General features: G+C 50.2%; 10 protein-coding genes across 10 annotated transcripts; 6 read left to right on the top strand and 4 right to left on the bottom strand.

Moving 5' to 3' along the window:
- Window positions 1–344: 344 nt before the first annotated feature.
- On the top strand, window positions 345–2,372 carry NUU61_002304 (uncharacterized protein; the record flags this gene model as incomplete). Its single annotated transcript, XM_056652886.1, has 2 exons — window positions 345–389; window positions 441–2,372. The coding sequence occupies 2 exons, from the start codon at window positions 345–347 to the stop codon at window positions 2,370–2,372; spliced, it is 1,977 nt and encodes a 658-aa protein (XP_056513953.1).
- A 550-nt stretch (window positions 2,373–2,922) lies between these two features.
- On the top strand, window positions 2,923–4,201 carry NUU61_002303 (alcohol dehydrogenase family protein; the record flags this gene model as incomplete). Its single annotated transcript, XM_056652885.1, has 5 exons — window positions 2,923–3,041; window positions 3,102–3,880; window positions 3,930–3,981; window positions 4,033–4,077; window positions 4,132–4,201. 5 exons carry the CDS (start codon window positions 2,923–2,925, stop codon window positions 4,199–4,201), a joined length of 1,065 nt encoding a protein of 354 aa, XP_056513952.1.
- Window positions 4,202–4,684: 483 nt separating this feature from the next.
- Window positions 4,685–6,704, bottom strand: NUU61_002302 (MFS transporter; the record flags this gene model as incomplete). Its single annotated transcript, XM_056652884.1, has 6 exons — window positions 4,685–5,322; window positions 5,379–5,426; window positions 5,491–5,866; window positions 5,917–6,330; window positions 6,416–6,585; window positions 6,650–6,704. 6 exons carry the CDS (start codon window positions 6,702–6,704, stop codon window positions 4,685–4,687), a joined length of 1,701 nt encoding a protein of 566 aa, XP_056513951.1.
- Window positions 6,705–10,604: 3,900 nt separating this feature from the next.
- On the top strand, window positions 10,605–11,744 carry NUU61_002301 (serine hydrolase domain-containing protein; the record flags this gene model as incomplete). Its single annotated transcript, XM_056652883.1, has 1 exon — window positions 10,605–11,744. The coding sequence occupies one exon, from the start codon at window positions 10,605–10,607 to the stop codon at window positions 11,742–11,744; it is 1,140 nt and encodes a 379-aa protein (XP_056513950.1).
- Window positions 11,745–11,855: 111 nt separating this feature from the next.
- NUU61_002300 (uncharacterized protein) lies at window positions 11,856–12,525 on the top strand (the record flags this gene model as incomplete). The annotated part of the gene is made up of 3 exons (XM_056652882.1): window positions 11,856–11,882; window positions 11,971–12,328; window positions 12,377–12,525. The coding sequence occupies 3 exons, from the start codon at window positions 11,856–11,858 to the stop codon at window positions 12,523–12,525; spliced, it is 534 nt and encodes a 177-aa protein (XP_056513949.1).
- A 1,729-nt stretch (window positions 12,526–14,254) lies between these two features.
- NUU61_002299 (uncharacterized protein) lies at window positions 14,255–16,193 on the top strand (the record flags this gene model as incomplete). The annotated part of the gene is made up of 3 exons (XM_056652881.1): window positions 14,255–14,573; window positions 14,637–14,839; window positions 15,003–16,193. 3 exons carry the CDS (start codon window positions 14,255–14,257, stop codon window positions 16,191–16,193), a joined length of 1,713 nt encoding a protein of 570 aa, XP_056513948.1.
- A 320-nt stretch (window positions 16,194–16,513) lies between these two features.
- NUU61_002298 (BTB/POZ domain-containing protein) lies at window positions 16,514–17,329 on the bottom strand (the record flags this gene model as incomplete). The annotated part of the gene is made up of 1 exon (XM_056652880.1): window positions 16,514–17,329. The coding sequence occupies one exon, from the start codon at window positions 17,327–17,329 to the stop codon at window positions 16,514–16,516; it is 816 nt and encodes a 271-aa protein (XP_056513947.1).
- A 577-nt stretch (window positions 17,330–17,906) lies between these two features.
- Window positions 17,907–18,704, bottom strand: NUU61_002297 (uncharacterized protein; the record flags this gene model as incomplete). Its single annotated transcript, XM_056652879.1, has 1 exon — window positions 17,907–18,704. The coding sequence occupies one exon, from the start codon at window positions 18,702–18,704 to the stop codon at window positions 17,907–17,909; it is 798 nt and encodes a 265-aa protein (XP_056513946.1).
- A 1,131-nt stretch (window positions 18,705–19,835) lies between these two features.
- NUU61_002296 (uncharacterized protein) lies at window positions 19,836–21,737 on the bottom strand (the record flags this gene model as incomplete). Its single annotated transcript, XM_056652878.1, has 3 exons — window positions 19,836–20,734; window positions 20,795–21,598; window positions 21,719–21,737. 3 exons carry the CDS (start codon window positions 21,735–21,737, stop codon window positions 19,836–19,838), a joined length of 1,722 nt encoding a protein of 573 aa, XP_056513945.1.
- Window positions 21,738–23,594: 1,857 nt separating this feature from the next.
- On the top strand, window positions 23,595–25,786 carry NUU61_002295 (uncharacterized protein; the record flags this gene model as incomplete). The annotated part of the gene is made up of 4 exons (XM_056652877.1): window positions 23,595–24,169; window positions 24,414–24,698; window positions 24,760–25,019; window positions 25,077–25,786. The coding sequence occupies 4 exons, from the start codon at window positions 23,595–23,597 to the stop codon at window positions 25,784–25,786; spliced, it is 1,830 nt and encodes a 609-aa protein (XP_056513944.1).
- Window positions 25,787–26,489: the final 703 nt, after the last annotated feature.

Genomic DNA, 26,489 nt, shown 5'->3' with positions numbered 1-26,489 from the left:
TTCACTTTGTGAAATAATTAGAAGAAGAGAAAGAGAAAAGGAAAGAGACAGAGGCTTCAAATATTGGTGCTGTAGGAGAGTTAATGTACGGTGGGCTGCATGCTACATGGCCTAAGAAGCATCGGCTCTCTGAAACGATTCGTCTCTCGCTAACACCAATCAGTATAGATATACTCTTTTTTGAAAGGGAATTTTTCAATATACAATTTAAGGACTAGCATATCCACACAGCTTTCTCAATGCTGGGTATACTGGTTCCGAAATATACTAACACGTGATTGAGGCTCAGCACCCCCTGGGCCAGCGTCGATCTGCCACATTCCTCCCATTCCTCAAATTCAACTATGGACCAGCTACCCCTTGAAGTGCTCCACATCATATGTGAGGACGTATGTGAGACAAATCATCGATTTATAAAGCGATTGCTAAGAGCCACATAGATATCTCAGTCTTTCCCAAGGGGTTTACGCGGCCTGAGCACAGTAAACAAATCTCTCTATCATGCAGCATTGCCATTTCTATACCAAAGATTTCGGCTGCAATTTGGAAATAAAGAGAGTCTTGATCTCGTCATTAACAATGTCTTGAACCACCCATGGAGTCCAAATGTTCTCAACTACACGCGACGTCTTGATGTGATTTGCCTGGGTGGACCAAGCCCTCCGAGCCGGATTCGCCAACCACTAGCCTACAAGACTTATGGTCTCGGACCATTCCAGGAGACTGATCTCACATATGATGAAACCGCAGAAGATATGCTTCGGCGGGTGTCCCTGCTTGAGAAGCCCCAATGGGACTCGCTGGTTTCCCTGATATCGAAATTGCGCTCCCTGACAGAGTTCAACTACTCGATGTTGAATGTGTTTCCTCGATGCTTGCTTGAAGCCATCCACCAAAGACACCCTTTATGCAAGCTTAACATCCACACCTTTTTCCTTCCGAGTCTGCTGAAACCTCAGATGAATCCTGATGAGCTGGAGCTCATTTGCTCACCCTGCCTCCATTCAGTTCAAAGCACGGGCTGCTATAAATATGCCGATGGCATGAAAAATTCCCATGCGGAGCATTTTTACCGAGTGATGTCTACCGCGCCGAATCTCAAACATCTGCAATTCCGGGAACGGGGCCTGGATTCTTCAGATGTCCAGTTGGCAGCTAGTGATGTTCCCAGACCGCACACAAAGGGACCTCCAGTCGAGACTTTACGCCAAGGGAGCTTGGAATCTCTCTCGTTTTCTTCTACAGGGATGTTGATACAGGGAAAGCTGCGAAACTGGAGTCATCAGACAGACTTTTCCAAGCTACGAGCGCTCAATGTGGGCAACGTTACTATACCTGAACTGGCCAGATCAATTGCTCAGTATTCTTTCGCCCGCCTGGAGAAGCTATCTTTGACAATTGATCCTGCGATGGAGTGCGACGGGCTTGAAGAGAGCGTTGAAGAGATGCTGGGGGTCTTGAACCCGCTGAAAAATCTGAGGATAACCGGCTATCTGCACCCAGAATCTCTGAGGAGAGTTATTGTCCGACACGGGCCAACGTTGCAGGGGCTTGGTCTTATGCCCCCTGGATTGAGCCGAACTCGGAGCCAGGGCCGTCTCACGCACAAAGACATTGTGTCTATTGCCCAACATTGCCCTAGCCTGACGGAGCTGCGGCTGTATCTCCAACGCTCGCACGGCGATCAACGCGAGACGCAATTTTATCAGGCGCTCGGCCAATTTCCTCGGCTACAGACACTGGCGCTGGAGCTCAATCTTGATTTCAATCATAGTCGACAAGGCAGAAATGCGCCTCTCCACCGGGAGCTGTCTTCCTTTGAGAAGAGATGCTATAAAAAAAGCTTAACCAGCAATTTTCAAGTCCAGAGCGGCATCATCAACAGTTCCATCTGCGAGGACCTGGCACTCGCCGTCTGGGAAACAATTGCATTAAGCCAGTCAAGCCGTCGGTTGCGAACATTGGAAATCTGCTGCATGAAAGGTATCGGAATGCACACGAGGGTCGGACTAGGAATGGGCAGGGGCAAGGCCACCAACCCCAAGGCATTGGTTCACAGCCTCGAGGAACTGCCGCGCTCTTACTTCATCACGCGAAACGAGCCGGATAGGTACGGGAGTCCGGCTGCATTCGAAATCGTGGAGCAATCTCTCCCCTATCCCAAATGTTTGCAACCGCGTCATGCGGACACCGCCGAACATGGTTTCAGATCGTTGCAGCGCCTCGACCGGGCCTTTGAGCTTATTTGGCCTTCGCAGCCTGAGCACCGGCACTGGCGGCCTTTCTGGATGGATTTTCCCTTGCAGAAAACGGTTCAAGCTCGCTTGAGCAGGGAGGGCAGGTGGCTGACTGAAGAAGGGTTCCAGAGATAACGGCAAAAAGTCGGCTCTTCAGGGATGATGGCGATGACGCTACGATCTTCAATTCAGAATTCAAAGTGCACCCATGTGGCTTTACAATAAACCTTAAAATAAACGGGCTCTGTCATTTAACAAGAAGCTGGGGACGAGAGGATTCCATGACTGGGTCTGAATGACACTTGTGTATGACAGGCCCCCACAGCTCTAAAGCTGACAGAATAAATGAATAACGCATTATATATACGTGACATATATTTGTACCTCGAACGAACTCTCCACGTCCATCTAAATCTGGCGACCGGGATTACCAGGAGGGGCCGAGGTTGATGTCATGCGGTAGTATCCATGGATGAAGCGAGATCCCGAGGTACGTCTCCAACATTTGACCCCACATGAATAGATGAGGATAAGATCGAAAGCGAAAGCGTCACACAAAAGTGATCTTTCAAAGAGTGTTCGAAACTCGTGAAACTTTTCATCATCCTTTTCTTCTTTCACCAAACAGCCCAGCTCCGCGAAAAGTTCAACAGCAGCCAAAGACATTCTCTCCTACGCTCCCACAATGCAGGCCGTTGTTTTCAAAGGCCCAATGCAGGTCGCTCTCGAGCAACGACCCTTACCCCAGATCCAATATCCAACCGATGTGATTTTAAGAGTGCGATATACGGCTCTCTGTGGAAGGTAGGCAATCCAAATCTGGTATATGGATGAGATCGCAATGGCTTGCTAAGATCAGACAAGTGAGCTACATGTCTTTCGCGGCCATCAGCCTTCTGGTACAGGATTCATCATGGGCCATGAATTCACCGGAGAAGTCGTGGAAGTCGGATCTGAAGTTCAGAAATTCAAAGCAAGGGACCGAGTAGTATCACCATTCACTGTTAGCTGTGGGAAATGCTTCTATTGTGAACGCGGTTTCTCTTCTCGGTGTTCCTCTTGCAAGCTATACGGCACTGTTGCGCTCGACGGTGGACAGGCTGAATATGTCCGTGTCCCACTAGCTGATTCGACTCTATTTCGAATCCCGGCCTCGATTGACGAGAAAAAGTTGGTCTTAATGGCCGACATTTTCCCCACCGGTTATTTCGCGGCGGCAAATGGCTTTAGCGGATTGGACCCAGATGAGATTCGCAAAAGCACCGTGCTACTATTCGGCTGCGGTCCTGTGGGACTTTGTGCACTTTTCGGTGCGCTTGAGTATCAACCGAAGAACCTTATTGCAATCGACAGTGTGCCTTCACGGTTATTACTTGCCGAGCAGCTAGGAGCCGAGCCTTGGAACTTTGAGCAAGACGAAGAGGGCCTGCGACAGAGAGTGATGAAGCTCACGGATGATCGGGGAGCAGATGTTGTGATAGAGGTGGTTGGGCATAGCAGCGCGCTCAGAATGGGCTTCGACCTCCTGCGACCTTGGGGGCGTATCTCTAGTGTGGGAGTCCACAACCAAGAAATACCGTGGACGGGGAATGAAGCCTATGGAAAAAATCTGAGTCTTCAGATGGGGAGATGCCCTGTCCGAAGTGAGCTTGATTCATAATTCTCTCACTTCTGCTTTCTAACTTTCATCAGGCATCTTTGACAAAGCTATGAATCTTTTCGAAAAGAAACAAGATGCTTTGGAGTAAGGGAACCCCCCTAACGGTCTCTCTTTTGCAAAGCTGACATCAAAAAGGTTTATGTCTCAAGATATTCGCCCGCTCTCAGAGGCAGTTCAAGCGTAAGTCATTATCATGTTTTACTACATCAAGCTTGATTCTGATGTTGAGATCAGATATGACGATTTCTGCCACATGCGAGCCCAAAAGATCATTTTCAAGGTGGACACCGGCGATGGCAGATAATTTTCAATTTCCTTTCCTATGTGAGGACCAACGGGACAAGTTTGGATGCAATATATGTTCTACCAACAGCAACTCCAAGCCATCCAGCTATACCGTTAATAAAGATGATCGTTTCTCGTGTGCGGTAGCAAAACGCGTGTGAAGGTCGTTGGTCTTGAATTGATGGAGTTGTGGCTCGCTATGGACAAGGGGAGAAGACTCTTTGAATTCAAGTTAGAAAGCCAGAATAATCAACATGCTTCGTTTCCTCCCACACCCCAGAGAGCACATATCCCGCATTATTGACCAGAGATAGTGCATTGATATGACGCGCCGTAGTAATAACCTTGTCGTTGCGAGATAAGTAGTACATAGAATATCGCTACTATAGTAATAAATCTTCTAAATTTGAACAGATGTATAGCGAAAGAATAATTACGATATTAGATTAGATTATTATATACAATTTACTCTTTATCAAAGCCCAGTGCCAAGCCATGAGGCTCAACAAAACCCCGATTTCTCGACGTCAACTCGCACGATCGAAGATGTATGCGTGGACACCTTCTGAAAATGATCAAACTGATTACCAGCACGCATCTCGCTCTCCAGCTTGAGTCTCTCGGCTTCTTTAAGCCCCTTCAGTTCTTGACAGAATTTGCTGTTGGCCCGGATCTGATCACCGTATCGAATGAATGCGAATGGAATGACAGACACGCCGAGACTCAAAAACCCAATGAGACTGCACGCCCAGGGGATGCCAAGTCGATAGAACATGGGCTTCGCAGCCAGAGGGATCACAGCGCCGAGGATACTGCGCGTACAGCTAGTGGCAGACTGGGCACTCGCTGAAAGTGTCTCGTACGCATCGGTTAAATAGTTCAGCATTGCCATCAAAATCAGCAAGTAGCCAGTTCCGAAGAGGATACCGGATAGACAAGGTACAACCCAGTGGATATTTGCCGAGGAGGTCCATCCTACCCAGAATAGGGAAATAACGTATAGTGGGCCTCCTAAGCAAGCCAGTGGTAGTCGGCGATATTCTTCGATAAATGCCCAGTTGGCGCCGCGGGATTTGGCTCGGGCAAGGTAGCAATCCCACCATACGAACACAAAACAAGCGAGGACAACACCAAGTCCGACTATGCACACCAGTTAGTTCACCTTCTTCGAAATTGACGTTGTTAGATGTACGTACTCGGCAGGAACATCAAGCCAGAGACGCCAGCGCTCATGCCGTAGATTCCTGTATTCGGGATCAGTACAATCAGCACAAATCACCGAACATCCCGGGGACAGGATTAACGAACCTTGAAAAATGTTCGGGTAGGCCTCAAAGTAGAGATAAAAGATCGCGTAAACAAGCGCAACATAAAGGCAAGTTAAAGAGACAATACACTCTTGAAACAACATGCGGAAAGGTCTTGAAAGAGTAACAAAAGCAATTTGCTTTATATCACGACTGTCCAGCTCCAGTGGTGCCATGATACTGGAATCGCCAGTATCTTTGCGGGCTTTCTGTGCGCGTCGCTTGAGAATCACTGGCGCGTAAGTCTCCGGCATAAAGACTACCAGTGGAAGTATGGCACCGCTGCAAATGAGTTCAATCCAGAAGCACCACCGCCAACTGATAGGGGCTACGTAGCCCGATACCCAGGGGCTAATGATAGGGCCGATGATCGCACACTAAACAATATTAGTAGTGAACTTGCTACAGTTCGAGTTTGAACACTTACGGCCATATAATATGCCATGAGACGTCCTCTTCTGGTTGGGTCACCCTGTATATCGGCAAAGAGTCCCCCGACAATGGCAATTGGTGCTGATGCCATCATGCCGCTCAAAAGCCGAAACACCAACAAGGAGGCAAAAGAGTCAGCTACTGCGCAGGCAAGCGTGAAAATCATGAAGCCGCAGTAGGCAATTAGTAGAGGCCAGCGGCGGCCAAAGTATTCGGAACTGGGGCCCCAAAGTAAAGGACCCAGGATGCATCCAATCAAGAAGACTGAGATTGGGAGTACCAAGCATTCTTGGTTGGTGATTTGAAACTCGACAGCAATCTCTGGGGTGGCGTTGCTGCTAATTGACGAACCGAAAGTGCTGTTCATGATTTGCATCATACCAGAAGCAATCACCACAAGCTTCTTTCTCTGTTGAAGGGTTTAGTTACACTTGTTCGTTCAATAATGTCTCAAATGTTTCGCCAAGTTGTTGCACGAATGAGTGGTATCGTACCTGTCGCCAGTTGAATGGGTTATCTGGATCATTAGGTGTAAAGGAAACGATCATTTCCGAGGCCGAAGAACGGAGGGTAGAAGGTGAGGTGCTGTCATATTGTTCTTGAAAGGATACATGCTCGACCTTCGAGTCAAGCTTTGGTTGAAGGCGTGACACATCTACATTCTCTGCACAGAGCACAGAGACCGTTAGAAATCTCCGAGGGGAATAAGATGAAAGAGAACAACTAACCAGTGGCCGGCATGAACTCATGCATTTTCTCCTCCGTTGGGAAGTGATCTGACATATTGAGAAATTGAAGAGACCAATATGTACATAGGGGAAGAAGCATGCTAGAGAGAGGGAGGCTCAAGTGGGATGAGAGCTTATAAAACGTACTGCAAGGGCGAGATATCAAAATGTCTCCACTCCGTGCACAGATCCGGTTCTTGTCTGTGAAGGATTCATATCTGACTGCCAAAATTTTGATGCTGCGCTCTACGCTTGACAAATAAGTCTGCTTACGCCTGATCACGATACTTAAGATGATCTGCCAGTGTAGGATAACCTGATCCACAGTTCTTGCGGGCGGATTACGGTGATCTCATGCCCACAAATGCCTCCTCATTCGTTTACTGAGCTACATAGGACGGCTTGTTGACGTATTTGGGGGCGGAACCCATGAGCTCAAACCCTACTAATTTCTCACTGACGATAACTTTACAATATCATTTTTGGGACTCAGTCAGAATGTGAAATACCACATCGCGCCATAAAGTGTACATAGTGTTCGCACGAACACACTTCTCGTGCATTTCGTCAAGAAGGAATCCCAGAAACTCTTGAACATCTTGCTGATGATCACGTCGCATGTCCCTGAAGCGTGGCAGCTGTCTAATTATCTCGTCCACAAACTCAGGAATGAAAGCTTCTCTGTATTGCTCCAACCCTTAGGCTTCAGTCTCAACCGCAGCTACTCTTCTGAATTCGCGGCGTCAATGACGCGGAACTCTCTCATGAACATGATCAAAGTAGTTCCACACCCCCTCTATTTAGTCGTAGATCCAAATCCTTCAACTAACCGGCTTACAACTACATTAGGAAGGTATGGAGATGATCACTAGTGTCTAAATTTCACTCTTAACAGTGTGTTGATATAATTATAAGAGCTAAACACATCACTTATTAACATTGCTTTTAAGTTTTAACAGCATCTGTTTCTTAACCAAATAGTTCTATATAATCTATAGAAAATCAATTAGTATCTATAGAGAATAGACTTTGAACTACAAGTGCTGTGCCGCCTACGAAGTATAAGGTTCGACAGGCTCCACCCTTAATAATCTGCCGGTCAGAAAGCTTGTTATTCGCATGCGAACATAGCTAATATTCGATATATTAGCTACCCACCGCATTTATACACTCCTAAATACTTTTAAGATATTTCCTCTGAGGCACACTGTCATATGTAGTATCTTCGCGTCCAAAAAAGTAATTGTTAGCGTTTCACCTTGGAGATAAGGCATTGACTAATTGTATCGTTACCTTCCTAATATAGCAATAGAGTGTGCAAGTGGAAAGATTCAATTGTGCGATTAAATGTCAGGAGTTATGCGACTACGTAGTGGTGGCCTAGAAATATTTAGCTTAGGCGTTGTCGTTCAGTGCTCGCCTTCTCTATGTCCTCTTACCACTTACGGATAGCTTTCTGTCGCTTTACTTCCATGCAAACCTGGCTTGGCCATATCCTTAACTTCATACAATTTGATGTGCATGTATTCTTTACTGCATTTAAATGGCTAATTTGGTCTCAAATTCTGGTTAACCGACTTTTCCAGGATTTCTCATTTTTCAGTCGCCCCCTCTATGATTACCCAATAAGGTTAGCTGGTTTATGGATTCCTCAATTTTAGGCCCCTTCAACACCCGTCTGACAATCGGTAAGGTACCCATCTCCTAGTGCCACGGGATGAGCCTAGTGAGCTAGGTTCGACTACAAAGATAGTGCCGTGGGTTGTTATATAGGGATGGTCGTAAGCAGGAGGGGCAGCCAATAGGACCTATTTGTAAATACCTAATAGTTTCAAGTAGCCGTCAAGCTGCAAGTGCTGTGGGTCCGACTCTCTAAGTTCTACAGGATTTTGTGCCCTCCCAATGCATAGACTGATTCCGGCGGTGATCCCTGCGTACGCAAGCCCGGAGGGTACCAAAATGCATATCCTCAATCTGGGGACTTTAACTGTCGATGAGGGCTGGTACGTTAAATCATCTCATTGGTCTGGTGTGACTACAGATAATTAACATCTCCATGGATTTTCGCTTGTGTGGGCTTCTAAATGGTACTAATGGGGGCTCTGCAAGCAAACCCAACCCCAACAACAAGAGAAGATATCTAATGTTGATTGCGGGCCTAATTTAGCATCTCGAGACGAGCCTTATTCTGCTTGAGTGTGGGACGACGGAAGATGTACAGACGATAAATAATCCACCTGAATCGGCATCCACTTGAGGTCAGACTGATAAAGACTCGATACAGGAATGGGATAGTGAAGTCACGGATTTGATCCCCCGCACATGCTACAATGAACAGCATCATTTGCCTCAAGCAATCGCCAATGCCGGATATGACATCAAGGATGTGAAAGCTTTGGTCATGGGTCATTTGCCCTTAGACCACGCCGGTGGATTGGGTCATTTCCGCAACACAGGAATTCCCATCCATGTCCATGAGGAGTTCAAATATGCTTGTTGGGCTGCCGGGACCAATTCCGATGGTGATCTATATCTGTGAGTATCTGTATGCCGAAGTCGACTCTCATACGGCTTCCCTCTAACCTCTGATTTTCCTTGATTAAACAGGGCACACTACTTAAAGCTCGATGGCACTTGAAACTGGCAGACACTCAATGACACCCAGTTAGAACGACGCACGGGGATCACTCTGTATCATTGCCCTGGACACACCCCAGGGCTGTGCATCGTGCAAGTCAATCTCTCTCGCGACGGAACCTTCATCTGGACTACGGACCAAATATCATATCCGAGAGAATTTCGAGTCGAATTGGGCCCATGGTTGGCTTTTGCGGGACTATAGAAGTTGGGTCAATGGTGGGAAATTCATTCGGCGGTTGCAAACAGCGTTTTCGGCGAAGCTCATCTTCGGTCATGACTATACTACAGTCGACGAGCTTAGTAAGAGGAAGGAGTACTATGAATAGTTAACTTGATGTCTGAATAGTCAGCAAGGAGAAGCAACCTTGGAAATCTCTGCTTATTTCCAATCATACTAAGCTAATTTGGCGGAAGGTACGAGCTGTTTGAGAGCATATGACCTAATTGCTAAACGCATATCTTTATACTTTCAATTTATTTCCTGATCGGATATACATATAGGTTACTTTTCTTCAATTGCTGACCTAAGATATCGTACCGTGCAGTATCAAGAGGCACATCTTTCTTACCGGGGCAGATTGAGGCTGCGGCGAAGGATATCCAGCATCAACCTTTCATGGCCTTGTCCGTTAATCTGGTCATCAAGCCATTCTCATCACTCAGCACTCTTATAAAACACTATCCAATCACCCCTTGGGAAATTGTGTCAGTAAAATCCACTCATGTCCATTCAGTGGCACAAAGGGGAGTGGATTCGACCGGGAGCTCGGTATATATGCTTTGCATGTCTATACAAGGCCCAAAGCAGTGCTTATCAACCTCGCGTACTGAGATCGTGGAAGTCGGGCTAGCGGTAGACAATATGGATGAAAGAGAGTGAGTAGTATGACTTTGATAGGCCGATCTAAGATGTCGACAAGGCAATTAAGTCGACGGCAATGCTATACGGACTACCGATGACGCTGATGTACATCGTGGGAATGACGAGAGAATTTATGTAGGGTGATTTATTTTTATCACTCTATACTTGATGTTCAAAATGGCTCTCCATAAGCCAAGAGATCGACATGCTGGGCGCTCGTATTCGCCTGACTCAACTCAAGTTCGTGACGTCGTGGGTCGAGCATTTCTTTCTATAAATCACTTTGTACTGGGCTGTTTTAATTCTCTTTTCACTAGATCCTGTCTATATTTTCAAGATAATTGCGAGTTTTTTTTTTTCACTCTCTTCCACTCTGTGTGACTAGCCATCTCTACCCAAATCACCCACCATCCTACATCCAGACTGAAAAGTATTTCCTTACTTTTCAAAAACATGGCCCAAGTGCATGGACACTGCGGTCCTGCATTTACCAAGGTCCAAGAACTCATCCAACAAAACCTCCTCTCAGAAGAAGAGCTGGGTCTCTCACTCTGCGTCAACATCAACGGCACAGACGTGATCGACGTGTGGGGCGGCCACGCCGACCAAGCGTGCTCCAAACCCTGGACAAAAGACACAATCACCGGCGTATGGTCGACGACAAAATGCGTGACCAATCTCGCCGCCCTCATCTTAATTGATCGAGGGCTATTAGACCCCTCGGCCAAAGTGTCCCAGTACTGGCCCGAGTTCGGTGCCAACGGCAAAGAAGACACGCGGGTCTGGCATGTCCTCACTCATTCTGCGGGACTACCCGCGTGGGAGCAGCCCGTGAGTATCGAAGATCTATACGACACACAAAAAGCGACGGAACGACTTGCCGGACAAGCGCCGTGGTGGACACCCGGTTCCGCGCCTGGATACCACGCCGTGACGCAGGGGTTTATGGTTGGCGAGCTTGTGCGACGGGTCACGGGCAAATCAGTGACAGACTTTATTGCCGAGGAGCTGGTAGGACCATTGGATGCGGACTTCCAGCTCGGCGCGAAAGAAGAAGACTGGTCGCGTGTGGCCGAATTGATGCCCCCTCCGGCATTCGTGCCTCCCCCAGATTTCGACCCCAATAGCCTCCCCGTGCGTGCTGGTACATCCCCACTCATGGAGGCCGAGTACTCGGCGATGGGTGGCTTTCGATGTGCCGAAATAGCTGGGATCGGCGGCTTCGGAAACGCCAAGGGCATCGCCAAGATTCTCTCTGCACTGTCGCTAGGAGGCACTGTTGACGGGAAGAAACTGCTTAGTCCCGGGGCAGTTCGATTGGCTTTCACGGAGCAAATCAGTGGGACGGATTTGGTCTTGGGGCAGCAGACGCGGTATGGATTGGGTTTTGGGCTCCCTAGCGAGGGTGGTGTGAGCTGGATTCGTGAGGGATGCTGCTATTGGGGTGGATGGGGTGGGTCAATGGCTATCATGGATGTCAAGAACCGCGTCACTATCTGCTACACGCCGTCACGGATGCAGAATCCCGGGGCTAATTGGGATTCGCGGCTGGATAGCTATGCCAAAGCGATCTGGGATGCTCTTGGGGAGTGATCAGGGGAATATAATCCGAGTATTTATGAGAAAAATAGATTGCAATTGATCACTTGACTCGGTTCTCCACAAGTTACGGGCCAAGAGGTGTGCTTATCAACAAAGATACTCATGGTCGAGATTGTCGCTCTCTTGTCAGTACGAAATAACGGTGTCATTTCCTCGCGTACCAGGAGTGCAGATGCAGCGATTCTTCTTGTTCTGACCGGTCTCAATTGGGTTGCAGACTGCGCCCACGCCGCACTCGTTGAGTTCGGGGTTGCATGTTGAGCATGGAGCGAGTCCTGTAGCCGAGGAAGAGGTTGCAGAGGATGTCTTCGTGGAGCTTGTGGTGGGGGATGCTGTTGATGTGGAAGAACTAGTTGGCGTAGAAGTAGTCTGCGAACTTGAAGTAGGCGGGCTACGGTTATTCGGACTCGGCGGTTGGGTAGCAGTAGAGGAGCTGGTTGGAAACAAAGTGGGCGAAGAAGTAGACGATGTCAGAGAGCTGCTTGTTGGAGTCGACGAAGTAGGAGTAAGAGTGCTCAATGTGGGAGTGGGTGGCATCAGCGATGTAGGGCTACTATCAGAGTCCGAAGAAGTCAGTAAGTCCGAGATAGATGTAGGCTAGCTCTGAGTCCACGTTGGAACAGGCTCAATTGAGTCGGAAGATGGGCAGGGCTCTTCTCCCCAGTCCTCCTCTCCACGCCAGTTTCCTGGCATTCCAAGGACGTTGCTCAATGAGAGCGTCCAAAGAAGAATGGACCACATTCTGGTGACGGAGAACTTCTGGGAAGAGTAATGGATGAGTTAATATGCTGTGTCATTTTCCTTCATTGTATGATCTAATTCTTATATAGCGTGGCTCTGTTTGTGCATACATCATGCCCTATCAAGTGTCTGATGGCATAGTAATGAAGCATGCATGGATGGCCTTTGCTCTCTCTTGGTGGAGCCTACTCTAGAAATGATTCGACCAACTTTCATACTTCAGGTGGTTTCTTCCTCCCCGAGATATTATCATGCCCGGAATAGGGCTCCTTTACACCACCAAATGATACAAATAAGCACTTGCTGTTGAAGCCAGCTTTGTCGATGATTTCCAGGGTTGCCTCTGCCGATCAGGAAATGGGCCTGTTCAGCTCTTTCCTGGCTTGACATTACTCTAACGATACATGGAGACCTCTTGTTAAGTCTGATTTCCTCAAGCATGGCGGCGACCGGCGCCGATGCGCCATGTGGATCCGGACAAGAGATTCAGGTTAAGACTTTCAATTGCATTTGCGCTAGATATCTCAAATCAAGTCAAGTCACGTCTTGTGTTCAAATCATGCTGGTGAATGTCGAGGTAACGGCAAACTCCACTGTTACAATCCTGATAGGAATCTTGGATGTGACAACAAGTTCACCTCATCGAGACCAAAGTCCCGCTGACTGAATCTAAGGTAAATCCAACAAAGCTTCTTCATCTATGGGAGACTTGTTTCAACAGACACCACACACACACACATAGGTAGCCAACAAGATACGTGGTTATGATGGGAAACCCCCGGGGGGGTTGAGAGTGAAGTGGCGGGCGCAAGGATGTTGTCTGATGAAGGTAAATCCAGCACAGCTCATTTACCTGGACATCTATTGAAGATTTCTCTAACTAAGACTTATACTCCAGGTTTTCTAAGACGACCGAGATATACTTACCACTTGTGGGCTGTACACGCTGCCGGACTACACGAGAGGTCAAGACACTCAAAGACAACTCTTCGAGAGGATGGCCTGGTTTTTCAAAGAAACCAACCCATGGTACCCGCTTCAAAATGGCTGCGGATCCCAAGGCCTTTTAGCCAAGAATATATATATATGGTTATATGGTTCTGATAACAATAAATTCCAGCAGGAACATCCACATATCCACAAAAAGCATGGCGCAGGAAGACTAGAGCAGAGGTTTCTCTGCGTCTTATCTTGGCCTTGACATCAGAAATGTCATTTGATTCCGGATATATGTCGCTCACAACATTCCATGATGATGGACACGCACCAGGAAAAGTGCTCTGGTGAAATGTAATTGTGCCAATCTTGGAAGCTGGTGGCAGTGAAACGTGCGTGCCAAAATGGCGCGAAACCAGGAACGATTTTTGTTTTCCACCCAGGGGCCACCTTCAAGTGAGGAGGAATTACCAGAGCAACACACGAATACCTTGCAGGGTGAGAGCATGGCAGATGATAACTGTCTCCGCGGACCGATCCAGGGAAATGGCCAGTATGAGCGAGCAGCCAGCTGGATCCCTTGCATTACTGCTTGGTCTGGACGCTCCCGGCAGCTAACAAAGTGTTGGATCAACTTGGTGTGGCCTCTTCACTCTCTCCTGGAGACAGGTTTCTGGGGTTTGGTCAACCGTCGACATCTTTCGGCGGAAATTCATATTTTGCTTCCTCGTTGAAGGTATATTCCAGGCGGCTTAGTCGTCAAGAATATTTCAGAAAATCGAGTTGAATTTCTCTCTCTTTCTCTCCCCCTCCCTGAAAACAACATGTTGCTTGGTTTATTTGAGTCCAGTGCTGTATGGAAACAAGGCGAAGAGCAGGGAAAATGTGGGTTCCGTGCGGAGGATCGACGTGGGTCCAAGTTGATCGGCGTCACTGAGCTGCCATTCCTCCACTTCCCCCAGGAACCCCCAGGACGCGTTGCAACGCGTGGGTCGGCACACAAAAACCCTGATTATTTCATCCTCATTTTGACCATGGAGCAGAAACTACCACAGGGTCTGGTGACAATATCCAGCATCTCCCCTGCGGAGATGTCGGGACCTGAACAGTTGGACAACTCGGTCATCAAGAATTTATGGCAAGGTAGTGTCACTCTCGTGTTTTGAAACAATCGGATGTTGACTGGGATTGTTTGGTGGGGAACAGTATATTATCTCTCACGGCAGGCCAGCAACGATCAAACCGAGAACAGGCTGGAGTATCTCTTTTGGAGGATCTGGGGAAATGCGCATCTCTTGAGGAGCATCGACGTGAAGACTTTGGACCGTCTGGTGATGGGCATAATGGCGGAGCAGGCATTCAATCAACCAGCCACCGGTTTTTTGGCGAGGACAAAGCAGGAAAGGCTGGTGAGCAGTCTGGAGTTGGCCCCATGTTGGCTTTTGAATCACCTTCATCTTCTTCAACACCTCACTGACCCCTCGGCTTCAGACAGCACAACCACAGCTTCAACCTCCCTCCTACCACATCCCACCACCACCCACTGTCTCTCACACTCAGTCTAAGTCACAGCCTGTCATCGAGACCAACAACTCTCTCCACTCTATCCTCAAAAAGCCAAAGACCCCGCAAAGCGAGCCACAGAAGACAACGCGCCTCCTCATCGAGACGCCGGACGGGGAAAGCATCACTCGCAACCCGTCCAACCCACTCACTCCAAGCATGCCAGATTTCCACACCAAGGACAATCCTGCGAAGGCGCAGGGCCACAAAACCTACTTCACAGCCCCCCGTAATGGGAAGGGCACAAAACGTCGCCCCCAGTTCCCACGCCGCAAGCCATCGCAGGTCTCTATCCCCAAGTCATCACAAGCAGCCGCCCCCAAATCTCTTTCTCCTAAACAGCGGAATGGTCACGCAGCATCACCCGAGCAATTGGAAGAAGTGTCCGAGGACGACGAATCAGCCGATGCACAGAAAACTGAGGATATGGAGTTTCCGTTCGAGCCATTTGAGCCTCTTTGCGAGGACGAGCCCGCCCAAGGAACACAGCTCACCACCCCTTCAGAAAAGTTCATCAGCACCAGCTGGACGGGAGTGAACTCGATTGGAGTGCCCGTGCCCGTGCCCGAGCTGCACAGTCAGCTGGGGACACCTCAAGACGCCGGCCTCGCCTCCAACAAACTAAACCCATCTACCCAGCAGGCGATCAGCCCCGCAGTTTTTACAATCACCGACAAACAGGACCCCATCCTATCCCAGGAACTAGAAACGGTTGGTGATGGCCCCAAATCACAGGAAGAAGCGACCACTGAGCCCCAAACCCCCAGGTCCTCTGAGCAGCCCGTGCTCCCCATTGAGTGCCTCGTGGCGCAAGCCACCGATGTCCCCGGTTTCCCCGGTGCACAGTACCTCCCCATGCCCGAAGAGATGCTCAACTATCTTGCTGCCATTATCACCGAACCCGAACCTCTCCCTAAACACACTCTGATCCCCGTCACTCGCTGGTTCCGATTCGGGAGTACCTGGGTTCCGCTTCATCCACGCCATTACGTGAGTGATCTTGAGAAGGTAATCAACGAGCCCTCTCCGCTTCAGCAGCCCTCGACAAAGCCACTTGTGAGGAAGGGGTTCCGGACACGGTTTGCAAATGCGCAGAAACGGTATTCTGCGACGACTCTTGCTACTATAATCAATCCAGGGAAAAAGAATGATGAGTGGCAGGACGAGCCTGATGTTCTTGCTCTGGATTTCAAGACATGACGATGAAAATGGTTGGGGTGGAAGAGACTAGTTTTCAGGGACCTTTTATTGCATCTTCAAGGCGAGGGATTTGCTGGATTTGAGATATTTTCCATGGTGTTCAACATGTTGGTGTGAAAAATATCCGACGTCGAATTCAATGCCCAAAACTTCAGCTCACGAGAAATTTATTGACTGAGTTTGGCATATTTCTTTTCCTCTTCCTGTAAAACACATCAATTGCAAGAAATACAGTAGAATAGAAAGCATAACAGCAATATAACTCGAAAAAGCGAGCCCACTTCGAAATCACGCGCTTCTCTTTTCCACCATTCTTCCTCTTAATACTGGAACTCGGCGCGAGTATCATAAGAGGGGACTCTGTAATTGCGCGACTTGGTGTTCCACGGAGCATCATGGGCCGGGTTCAGCGTCTCCATCATACGAGAGCTGAGTGTCGGCAAACTCTGAAGCAAATCATGGAACTTTCCTTGAAGACGTAACTTATCTACGCACCAAGCAGCGTAGTGAGCCAGCCATCCAGGAAGTTCATCATGGAGAGGCATACTCGAAAATGCCCACGACAGACAATCAATAACCGCAAGCTGTTCATCGATATTCTTTGGTCTCCCCATATCGGCCAAGACATCCGTGAATTTATCAAAGGCCAGCTTTTTGAGCCCAGAAACGAGATAAACATCACTGAAGATGTATACCCGGAGATGGCAGAGTAGAGTATGTGCCTGTATATTAGGCTTATCCTCGTTCTTGTTGTCTGCTGGCTCTGAATGGGACGACTCGGATAAACTCTTCGACTGTCTTGATTGTAGAGGCTCTTCGACAGGAGTGAGCGTTAGATCCGTATAATAGCCCCTGTATGCCCACTCAATGAACTGGGCCACAGTGTCATGTCTCGTGTCTGTGAATGTATATCGGCCAGATTCGCGCTCTGGGAACCCGTGGGTAAGTGCCACCATCGGGGCTTTGCATTTTGCCGCAAGCAGTTTTTGATGGATTTTCAATGATCCAGCGCTGCTCGAGGTGTAGAGCTCGACTGTATCCGATCCTAGGAACCTAGATCTAGTTAGGTAGTTCCTGCTGGAGATCTGAGGGAGTACATACTCGCGAAAGGTGAGGGGATTATTGTTGGACTCCATGGAAGATATTAAATCTAAATTCGATAACAACAGAGCGAGAATTCAAGTTTTGAAGGGTCAAAGAGTCAGTATCGACCCTGCAGGTCTGCTGATATCATAGTACTCCAGGGGTGCCCGCGTCCTGCATGGGGTCGATGTGATACCAGGGGGGGAAGGGGGAGGTAATTGGTTCCAATTATTACAAGCCTAAAAGTCCCAAGTCCCAACAATGTTAGTGAAGCTACCCTGAATAGTTAAACCGAGTGTCGCAAGCACAGGTCGGTGACATAGCAACGGTGATGATATCTTTGCCAAATACTTTCCAAAGTGAACGTTCTCAAGAATTCTCTATCGGGTCAAAGATCAAAAATTTTGATTGAAATCTTTTGAATGCCTGCATATACAAGATGTTAAGGACAAACGCCAGCCACAAATTAGCAAAAACGCCCAACCCTAACTCCGAAGATCGGACTGGACATGAATCAACTATGCAAGCCCATTGAAGTAGATCCCCTTCTTCCAATACCACTGCCACAGCCCCTCTGATCAAGGCAAACCAGCACCTCAAAGCAAAAGAAAACACAGACAAATCAACCCACTAAATCGCTGACCCATCCCCCTTCTCAGCATCACCACCACCAGAAGCAGCAGCCGCCCTCCGACTCTTGAGCCAGCGCAACAAAACCCAAGCAGCTGTAAGCGCCCACATAGCCAGATTAATCAAATCAATCCACACAGCATGGCGCATCCGATCGATCTTATCAGCATCACCCAGCGCCGCAGTCATCGCCTCCTTCATCTTCTTGTCACCATCAGCAGCACTAGCATGCACGCCGATATACATCTTTCCAAAGACACCAAATAGGACGAGCCACAGCACACAGAGCACAAACTCCCACGCAAACTGCGGCAGCAGCAGCCCAGGCATCGGCGATGCCGCCAGCGACGCATTCTTCTTGACGCGCCGCATACAGAACGGAATTGCCATGTGCACGATGGCCGTGACGGTCGCCAGGAACGCGGCGATCAGTGCGAACACCCATTTCGCGTGCCAGGTGCCGTCGGTTTCGTGGTCGTGCCGCACGTCTCGGCCGTAGAGGCCGATGACCGTGAGGCCGAAGACGAACTGCAAGAATCGCACGCCGGACATGATCATGAACATGATCTTTGCGCCTGCGCTGGCCGGGGCGGGCGCTGGGGATGGTGCTGGTGCGGGAGGAGGGAAGTGCATATTCGTTCCTGGGGCTGCGCCCGCTGGGTACGCGCTCATCAGGTAGGGCTGGGGGTAGCCGGCGGCGGCGGCGTCTTGGTATTGCTGTTCTTGGTTTTTCTTTGCGTGGTGTTTTTTCGCTTGGGAGTAGCCCAGACGGAGGAGTTTGACTGCAATAAACGACATAGAATCTCTGTCTTGCTGGTCTTGCTTTTGTGGTGGTTGAGCAGGGCTGACTGCTCAATAAGAAGGAAGATAGGGCGAGTTGGTTCTGATTCAACAGCGAATGGGATAGCGTATGAATAGTATGGTTTCGAGAAGGAAATAGAATAAGAAATATATCCAGGGCTTGCGCACAGTGCCGAAATATGTTCTCAAGGAGAGTAGCTCGTAGAAAAAAGACCTCAGAAATAGATCTCAGCAAGCCATAAGCAGAGGATCAACCTCAATGACGGCAAAGCTGAGCACAAAGAGAGAGGCTCAATGATGCAGAGAGAGGGGGCTGAATCAAAATGCAAGAAAATGCAAAGGAAGAAGGAAACAAATAATAATGAAAGAAGGCCGTGAAAGAAAGACAAGTCTGGTTTCGAAAAGAAATGCCAACGGGATGGAACCACACTTTATAGATAGCCTTGAACCCACCCAAGCAGCAAAGCACTTCTGGGGCTGCATCAACAAAGAGTAGTTTCCCTATTTTTGGCATGCTAAAGTGGCTCCTGAAACTCTGGAAACTCTGGGCTATCGCTTTCTGCAACATTCGTTGGGGGTAGTCCTCCACTGCGTCGGCTACCCATCCTCTGCTTTGAACCATACAAATGAAACTTGAACAAAGGATATGAAACACCCCGCTGAAGAGACATAGAATCTTGGGAAATAAAAATAGCCCCAATCAACCATCAGAATTTAGGGCTGGGCTGCCGCGAATGTCTTGTGGGGGCGCATCACTTCGCGCGCCAACATCCGGGTTGTTGTTTCAGCACGGCGGTTGACATCCAACCCAGACCCAATCATCCGGAAATGAAGAGAACATCACTGCTATACATAGTCGACAGTCTAGACAACTAAGAATAGCACTAGACACACACTACGCATGGGTCCATTAAATCAACTCGGATCAAGTTGACAGTATGCAGGCTGTCGCTACACTGACACAAAGAAACCCACATGAGAATCATCCCGATGATGTACGACACGCCAGTCCAGTATGCTTGAGAGGGGTTGTCCTTGATGCAAACCGCCATACCCAAATCCACGCGAAAACAGAAGGGCAGAGACACAAACAGAAAACCAACAGCTTCGAAGCCATCACCTCACTTGTCAAGCCGGCCGACTTGCCCCAGCATCTGCAGCACCCTTCAGGTGCGCTGCAGCGGCAGCCATTTTTGGATGATTCCCGCCGGGTGGTAGGGGTGGTTTGAGGTCCGAGGGCGGTCCAGGGGTTGGAGCAGGAATCGGATCAGCCTCTTCCTCGTACTCGTGCCCTAGATACTCATCATCATGCAGGCCAAACCCGCCGGCCGAGGAATGGTCAACCGACGCCCGGTCGTATCCCTGCTGATAGGCTCCTTGATGCGGTGCGTTCTTAGACGCATTCTTCGTCGCCTTCTTTGTCTTTCGACCTTTCATCTTGGCCTTCTCCAAAAGCCGTTTCTTCTCCGCCAACCGCTTCCGCTCCTTGCGATCTTTGATCTCGTACTGCCGGATGAGTGCCTCGGGCGGACGCCCAAAAATGCTCTCGTACTCGCAGAACTCGCAGATCCAAATATCTTCCAAGCTCGGCGGATGGTGGAGATTCGTGTATTGTTGTTGAATCTTCCGCTGGCGTGCAGCTAGTGCATAGATACTGCCCGGGGAACGCTTCTTCTTGGGGCCCACAGAGCGCGGGTCTCCGGGAGCAGGTGCTGACTGCGTGCCATGCTGGTTCATTTGTGCAGCCATGCTCGGGCTGGTCTGCGTCCCCTGGGTATAGAACCCCCTCGGGTTGTGACTGACCGCGGCAAGGGGCGATGTGGGAGAGCGATGGAGAGGGTAATTTCGTTGTAGGGCCATGCCCTTGGATGAGTCGGATTCACACGTAAAGGTAAACTGCGTCTTGGTGGGGGTGGTGTTCTCCTGGTCTAGCAAGCTCACGTTGCTAGGGCCTCGGGGAGGAGAGGAACGCGTAGCAGCATTGGCAATGGCAGTAGAAATAATTCCCTGGTCGGACGGATATTCACCTGGAAGAGTCAGCGCCACTGAAGATCTCACCCCTGGTCAGACTCGAGCGGGGAGCATACCAGCTGGTCCAGGCGATGACATCAGGCCATCTCGTCGACTAGGAGTCCGGCTATTCATCCACGCATGCTGAGCATTGGCCGACAATGGATTCCTGCCAGTGCTGACGCGGGTTGTAGTCCGCCCCAAACGTCCTCTTCCAGACCCAGATATCCCGCTTCCTAGCGGAGACGCAGGATTACCATTCCCGTAATATGTGCCTGTTGCAAGCCCGTCACTGACAGCAGCTGGCGCGGGGGTTGAGCTTGCCAATCCCATGCTCGCAAACTCCGGAGACAAAGCCGAGTGGTGACCACCCAGATTGCCCGGAGTGGGAATCTTTCGCTTCTTCTTGTTATTTGTGTTTTCAAAGGCGTCATAACCATCGGGACCTGCCGATGGTGACTTGGCCTGGGGGGCCTCGGGATTGCCGGGGAACCCTTGCGGGTGCGTGCTAGATGCAGAGGGTGATAGGGACAACCCCCGGAAGCCAGCACTTCGGCGGACCACGACTGGACCATCCTCATCCCCGCTCTCTAGCTCCACTGCAGTCTCAAAGGCATGGCGCGAGTCGTCCTCAGGGGTCAGCTCGTGAGCATCAGCCTCGATAGTCTGCTGCACATAGACTTTAGAGTCATTCACCGCCTCCTCGGAATCTGCGGGCACTCCATAGAAAATCTGGGAGGCCGGGGGAGTTGGTGGGTACAGAATGGTGTCGGCAGCATCGGAGGACAAGCGAGACCGAAGAGTCCGCTTAGGGAGAGGACGAATCAGACGATCGGGATAGAGGGGGGAGGGTGTGTCAGGGGCCGAGTTGAACGTCCCGTCTACACAAGTGCACACCACGTCAGTAACCCAGTACCCAGCAGGCGGTTGAACTCATGGAGTTTGGGTCCATGCGGGACCATCAGGACCTGAAAAGGGTAACCCTTTACAAGCAGACATACTCAGTGTGGCCGTCATCATGCAAGTTCTCAACTCTCGCCCTCAACTCCCGGCGATGTATCGAATCAAAAGCCAGCCCTTTGCCTCTTGCCTTTCCCCCTCCACCGTCTCTTTCGTGGGCGAGCCAGTAATTGAACGATGGGTGGATTTCGGGGAGATCGGCCAATTCGGGGGTCAACTGTTCTCCGGGGATTTTAGCGGGGGTGGTCTGAAGTAGCCTCCAAACAAGCAATCTTATAGACAAAATGTATGTCTCCTAACAGAGGAGATTCCAAGCTGCCTCGGCTTGCCCACAAGGTGACAAGGAGGAAGGAATATGAACCTACCCACACAATGTGTGCTATTAATCAGCACAGTCACGACGACAGTTCGACGACCAACCAGAGAGTATGGAGGTGAAAATGAAGCAGAACACTCCCAACCACTCAGAAAACAGGTAAACAAGACTTAAGAGCAAAGGGAAGGACACTGCGGAGGGGCTGAGGAAGCGAAGAGAAAGAGCCAGCGAGTCACGGGAGTTCCACATCACGCTAGCCATGTTGGGAAATGTGGGAGGGCGTCTCTTGTGCAACATCTCCAGGTCCCTTCGTCCTTCGGGTACTCCAAGGTACCAGGGAGGCAGAGAACAGATATACCTCAACCTGAGTACTGTTTGCCACCAGGTCCAGGTCCTGGAAAATGTTGCACTGACCAGTTCTGGTGTGCCGGAGAAAACCCCTCCCCCGATCGTCTGCCGTACCTGCATTCGCAGCGACGACGAACACTCAACACCTTGCGTGAGACACGCAGATCAAGCTCCCATTGCAGCACTCAGAAAATCACCTTGACTACACAACACTCTACATCACCCTCTTCGATGGGATCATTCGTCCAAATCCACGCCCGGGTGTGGTGTCTTACCCAGGTGATCATGATGGCCTACAGTGACAGGACTTGGTTTCCTGCTATACTGACCATCGAGGCATGATCGGTCACACAAAATGAATCTATATCGGGGATAGTGGCTCGCAGTCGCATCGATGGCGTGGAGAGACCACCCGCACGGAAATAACCCGAGAACAAACTGACCGCAGGCATAGCTTTTTCAAGCGGAATGAGTCCTCCACTCGCCAACCCCTGCCAGCCGAGTACTAAGCTCAGCAATTCACCCAATTTGTTCTCAGGACTTCACCCTATTTTACCTCGTGGCGCCCATCCTAACACTGAGGCCCAATTCGGAGAAATGAGCATGGAACATGGAGGACCAGAGGTCACAATTGCAGGCAGACAAGCACGAGCCAAGCGAGAGAGTGGTATGCTGATACTGGGAGGGTCAATCTAGGAGTGTGTGGCCGGGAATTGAGCTAGCCGAAGACAGGGTGGTCCGGGCTGAGTAGTAGGCAGTGTCTGGGAAAGCAATTATGCTGTCAGTAGGCTATTTCAGTAGAAGAGAAGAATTCAGAATAAAGACAAAACCACCAAAGACATCAACAGAGCCAAAGTCGACAAAAACTCGAGGCGGAACACGGCACGCAAAAGTTGGCGCGTCGAGAGGCGTCGAGAGCGGGGAAGGGCGATGGGATCTTTTGGAGTCCCGTTCCGGCGCTTTTCTCCTTCTCCCCATCTCACACCCCTCGGACTATGTAGGCTGCGGGCTCTCCCTCGAGCCTTGTGACGCCTTGCTACTTTCTGCATATCTGGCGACTGCCAATTGTTCTCTCATCTCTGCTCCTCTGGAGCTTGCGCAAGAGCTCCCTCGCAAACGGCTCGAGTCGGTGCTCGAATTCGCCAGCCGTCTCGGCCACCCTTCTCATTTTCCCCCCTTCCCATTCTCTTTTCTAAGGGTTTCTCTAGAGACTTCCTACTTCTACTTCCTACTCTCGGGCACAACTTGCCGCCATGACTCCTCGTCGCTCCTCTCGGGCTCGCACCTCCCAGCCCTCTCCTGCCCTCCCGCACACCAACTCCTCCAGCTCCTCTGTGTCTCTTACTCGCGAGAGAAGCACTCGCTCAAACCACAAGAACCCCTCTTCTCAAGGATCGTCTGGCCACCGATCCCAGTCCATCGACGATGCCGAAAGCGGGTCGAAAGTCGACCACCCACACACACGGCAACGCCAGCGCGGGCGCGAGGACGATGAGCCGCCCCGTGAGGAAGACGAAGAGGATCCAGAAGATGATGAGGAAGAGGAAATCACTCGGTGTCTCTGCGGGCAGCAAGATTATCCAGGCTTGCCCCCCTCTCGTCGCGAGGCTCTCGGTCGCGGCGTCAAGTCAGAACCAGGACATCCGCCCACGGTTTCATCCAATATACTACCAGACGATGTCGGCAGCATGTTCATTCAGTGCGACACATGTAAGGTGTGGCAGCATGGAGGCTGCGTGGGCATCATGGATGAGGCAATGAGTCCCGACGAATATTTCTGCGAGGAGTGCCGGAAGGATTTGCACAAAATCAGAGGCGAGTCAAACGGGTAAGAGACATCAGGGACCTCTCAGGGCCTTACACCTTGCGATTTCATTTCTCAAGCAAACCGCGCCATGCTGGGGTTTCGACCTCGTTGCTATCGCACAGTCTGTGGCGACTGGAGGGGCAGTTCTCGCTTCCACAGATAGCTCGAGCACCACTCCCACAGCCATGATGCGGTTTACCTGCAATTTATTATCCGCCCGCAGACATTCCCAATTCCCAGAGAAGGCATGCTAATAACCCCACAGACAGCGCTCCTCCAGCTACCTCCCCGTCGCGCCGGCACCTTCCCCCGCTCCCTCCTCGCGGGCCTCCTCCCGAGATACCTCCCGGCGTTCCAGGGATCCCAAGTCACGAAACAGCGAGGGTGACATGAATCCCAAGCGGCGATCTACAATGAACAGCCGCGATGCTGCTTACGATGAAGAGGAGCAACTGCGACGAGCAATTGAGGAAAGCAAAGAGGACACCAAAAGCATACCAGATGAAACTTCCATACGGCGGGGCAAACGGAGCCGAAGCGAGAGCGAGGCGTGCGTATCCCCAAACCTCAATGGACTTGATACGCGAATTTGTAGCTGACGGGTGATTCAGGAACAGACATGGAGCCAAGCGCCAACGAACCGCCTCACCGTCGCCTGCAGCCACGTCTAAGCAGAGTAACCAGCCATCCCAGCCCCCGTCAGATGGCGAATCAAGACCGGAGGCGACAGCCAACGGGAACAGGAGACAACGAGCCCCGTCTCGAGGCCAGCGCGATAAGGAACTGAATAAAGAGGTCGAGGAAGGAGAGGCGGAAGCCGCTGAGTCGGCCAACCGTCGAAAGGACAGGACAGCCCGGCGCAAAGGAGATGGTAAGTGATACATGCTCATTTGGGTACGAGACGATCCAAGCTCACACGGCGCAATAGCCGAATCCGAACATGAACCCGCATCCCCGACAAAGACTGCGCCGCCGGAGCCGGAGCCGTCGCAAGCAAGCCCAAACCCCCCTACTCCCCAAGAGCCTACGCCCGTGCGCCCATCAACCCGCAAGTCTGGCCGCCCTCCTGCGCGCCGGGGTGGTCGTGTTGCTCGGAATCAGTATACGAAGGATCGGGATCTGAATGGCAATGGCACCGAGTCCAGCTATATGACAAATTCCCCGCGTCGTGGCCAGTCCCACGACATTGGCGGCGACTCTCCCCGGGTTGGGTCCGGAGCCAACGGGGCACATATCAACGGCGGGGAATCGGGACGGCCCAGCAAGCCTCGGCATATGCACCCGCAGCGCACAACAATGAACGAGATGAAGCGACGCGTGTCAGGCATTCTCGAGTTTATATCACGCATGCAGGTCGAAATGGCTGTCGCCAGCGAAAACTCATCGACGCCGACGGGCAATGGTGACCGCTCGCAAGGTCTGCTTTTGAAGAGCATGGTGGACCAGATCGACAATATCATGCCCTCTACCACTAGTGACACCGGCGAGTCTGCGCCTCCAACCACCGACGGAGACGGTGATGCTCCGACAGCCCACGAGAAAGACTTCAAAGATCTCAGCAGCGTCGAGATGATGGACGTGCTCACGCGACACCTTCTCAAGTGGCAGCAGGAGTATGGCAAGTTCGGTGAGCGGTAGTCTTACTGGATTGGATTGACTCTGCCTCTCCACTCTCTTTCTGGCCTTCTCCGCTACTTCCTTTCACGATACCCCCTTTTCACTTTTGTATTTCTTCTTGCTTATGTTTTTTTCTTTTTTTTTTCTTTTCATTGGCTGTGCTGTATAATAGATCCTGCTGTTCTTCTCTGTCTTTCTGTCTTTTCTGTCTCTTTTGTTTCATTCATCGACCCGGCGTCCAAATCATACCGGAGCAACTAGGATGGTCATGAGTCTTTTGTTATATTTGCTGGGTCTGTGGATTTGGTCTTCATTTTATTTTTTTCTTGATCTGGCATCAATTGCTACCTAGTTATGAATCTGGTGGAATGCGGTACTGTTGTAAAGTCATCCTTTGTCAGGGCTTTTTCCTTTTCTTTGTGATGCTTGTGCTTATTGCTGGGTTTATGGGTTTATGGGTTTGTATAGCTCTCATATAAGAACATCTCAGGCTCTCTCTCCTTTATATCATTTCCCCATTATCCTGTCTATGGATGGGAAACAGATCTAGGCCAGAACTGTACTAGTTGGTATCAAATCAATTTCTTGTCCTTGATATCAATGCGATGAACGTTCTATCCCAGTTTACCAGTTATGTCCAAGCCGTGTCTCTATGGCAGATCTAGCCAGATAGTTATGGAAAGCCCATGCAATAATCGGAAATCTCGAATCTCGAAGATGGTGT

The sequence above is a fragment of the Penicillium alfredii genome, assembly GCF_028826965.1.
Source record: "Penicillium alfredii strain IBT 34128 chromosome Unknown utg000004l_segment0_segment0, whole genome shotgun sequence".
In the NCBI taxonomy this organism is placed as follows: Eukaryota; Fungi; Ascomycota; class Eurotiomycetes; order Eurotiales; family Aspergillaceae; genus Penicillium; species Penicillium alfredii.
This window is presented reverse-complemented; position numbering and strand designations above follow the sequence as displayed.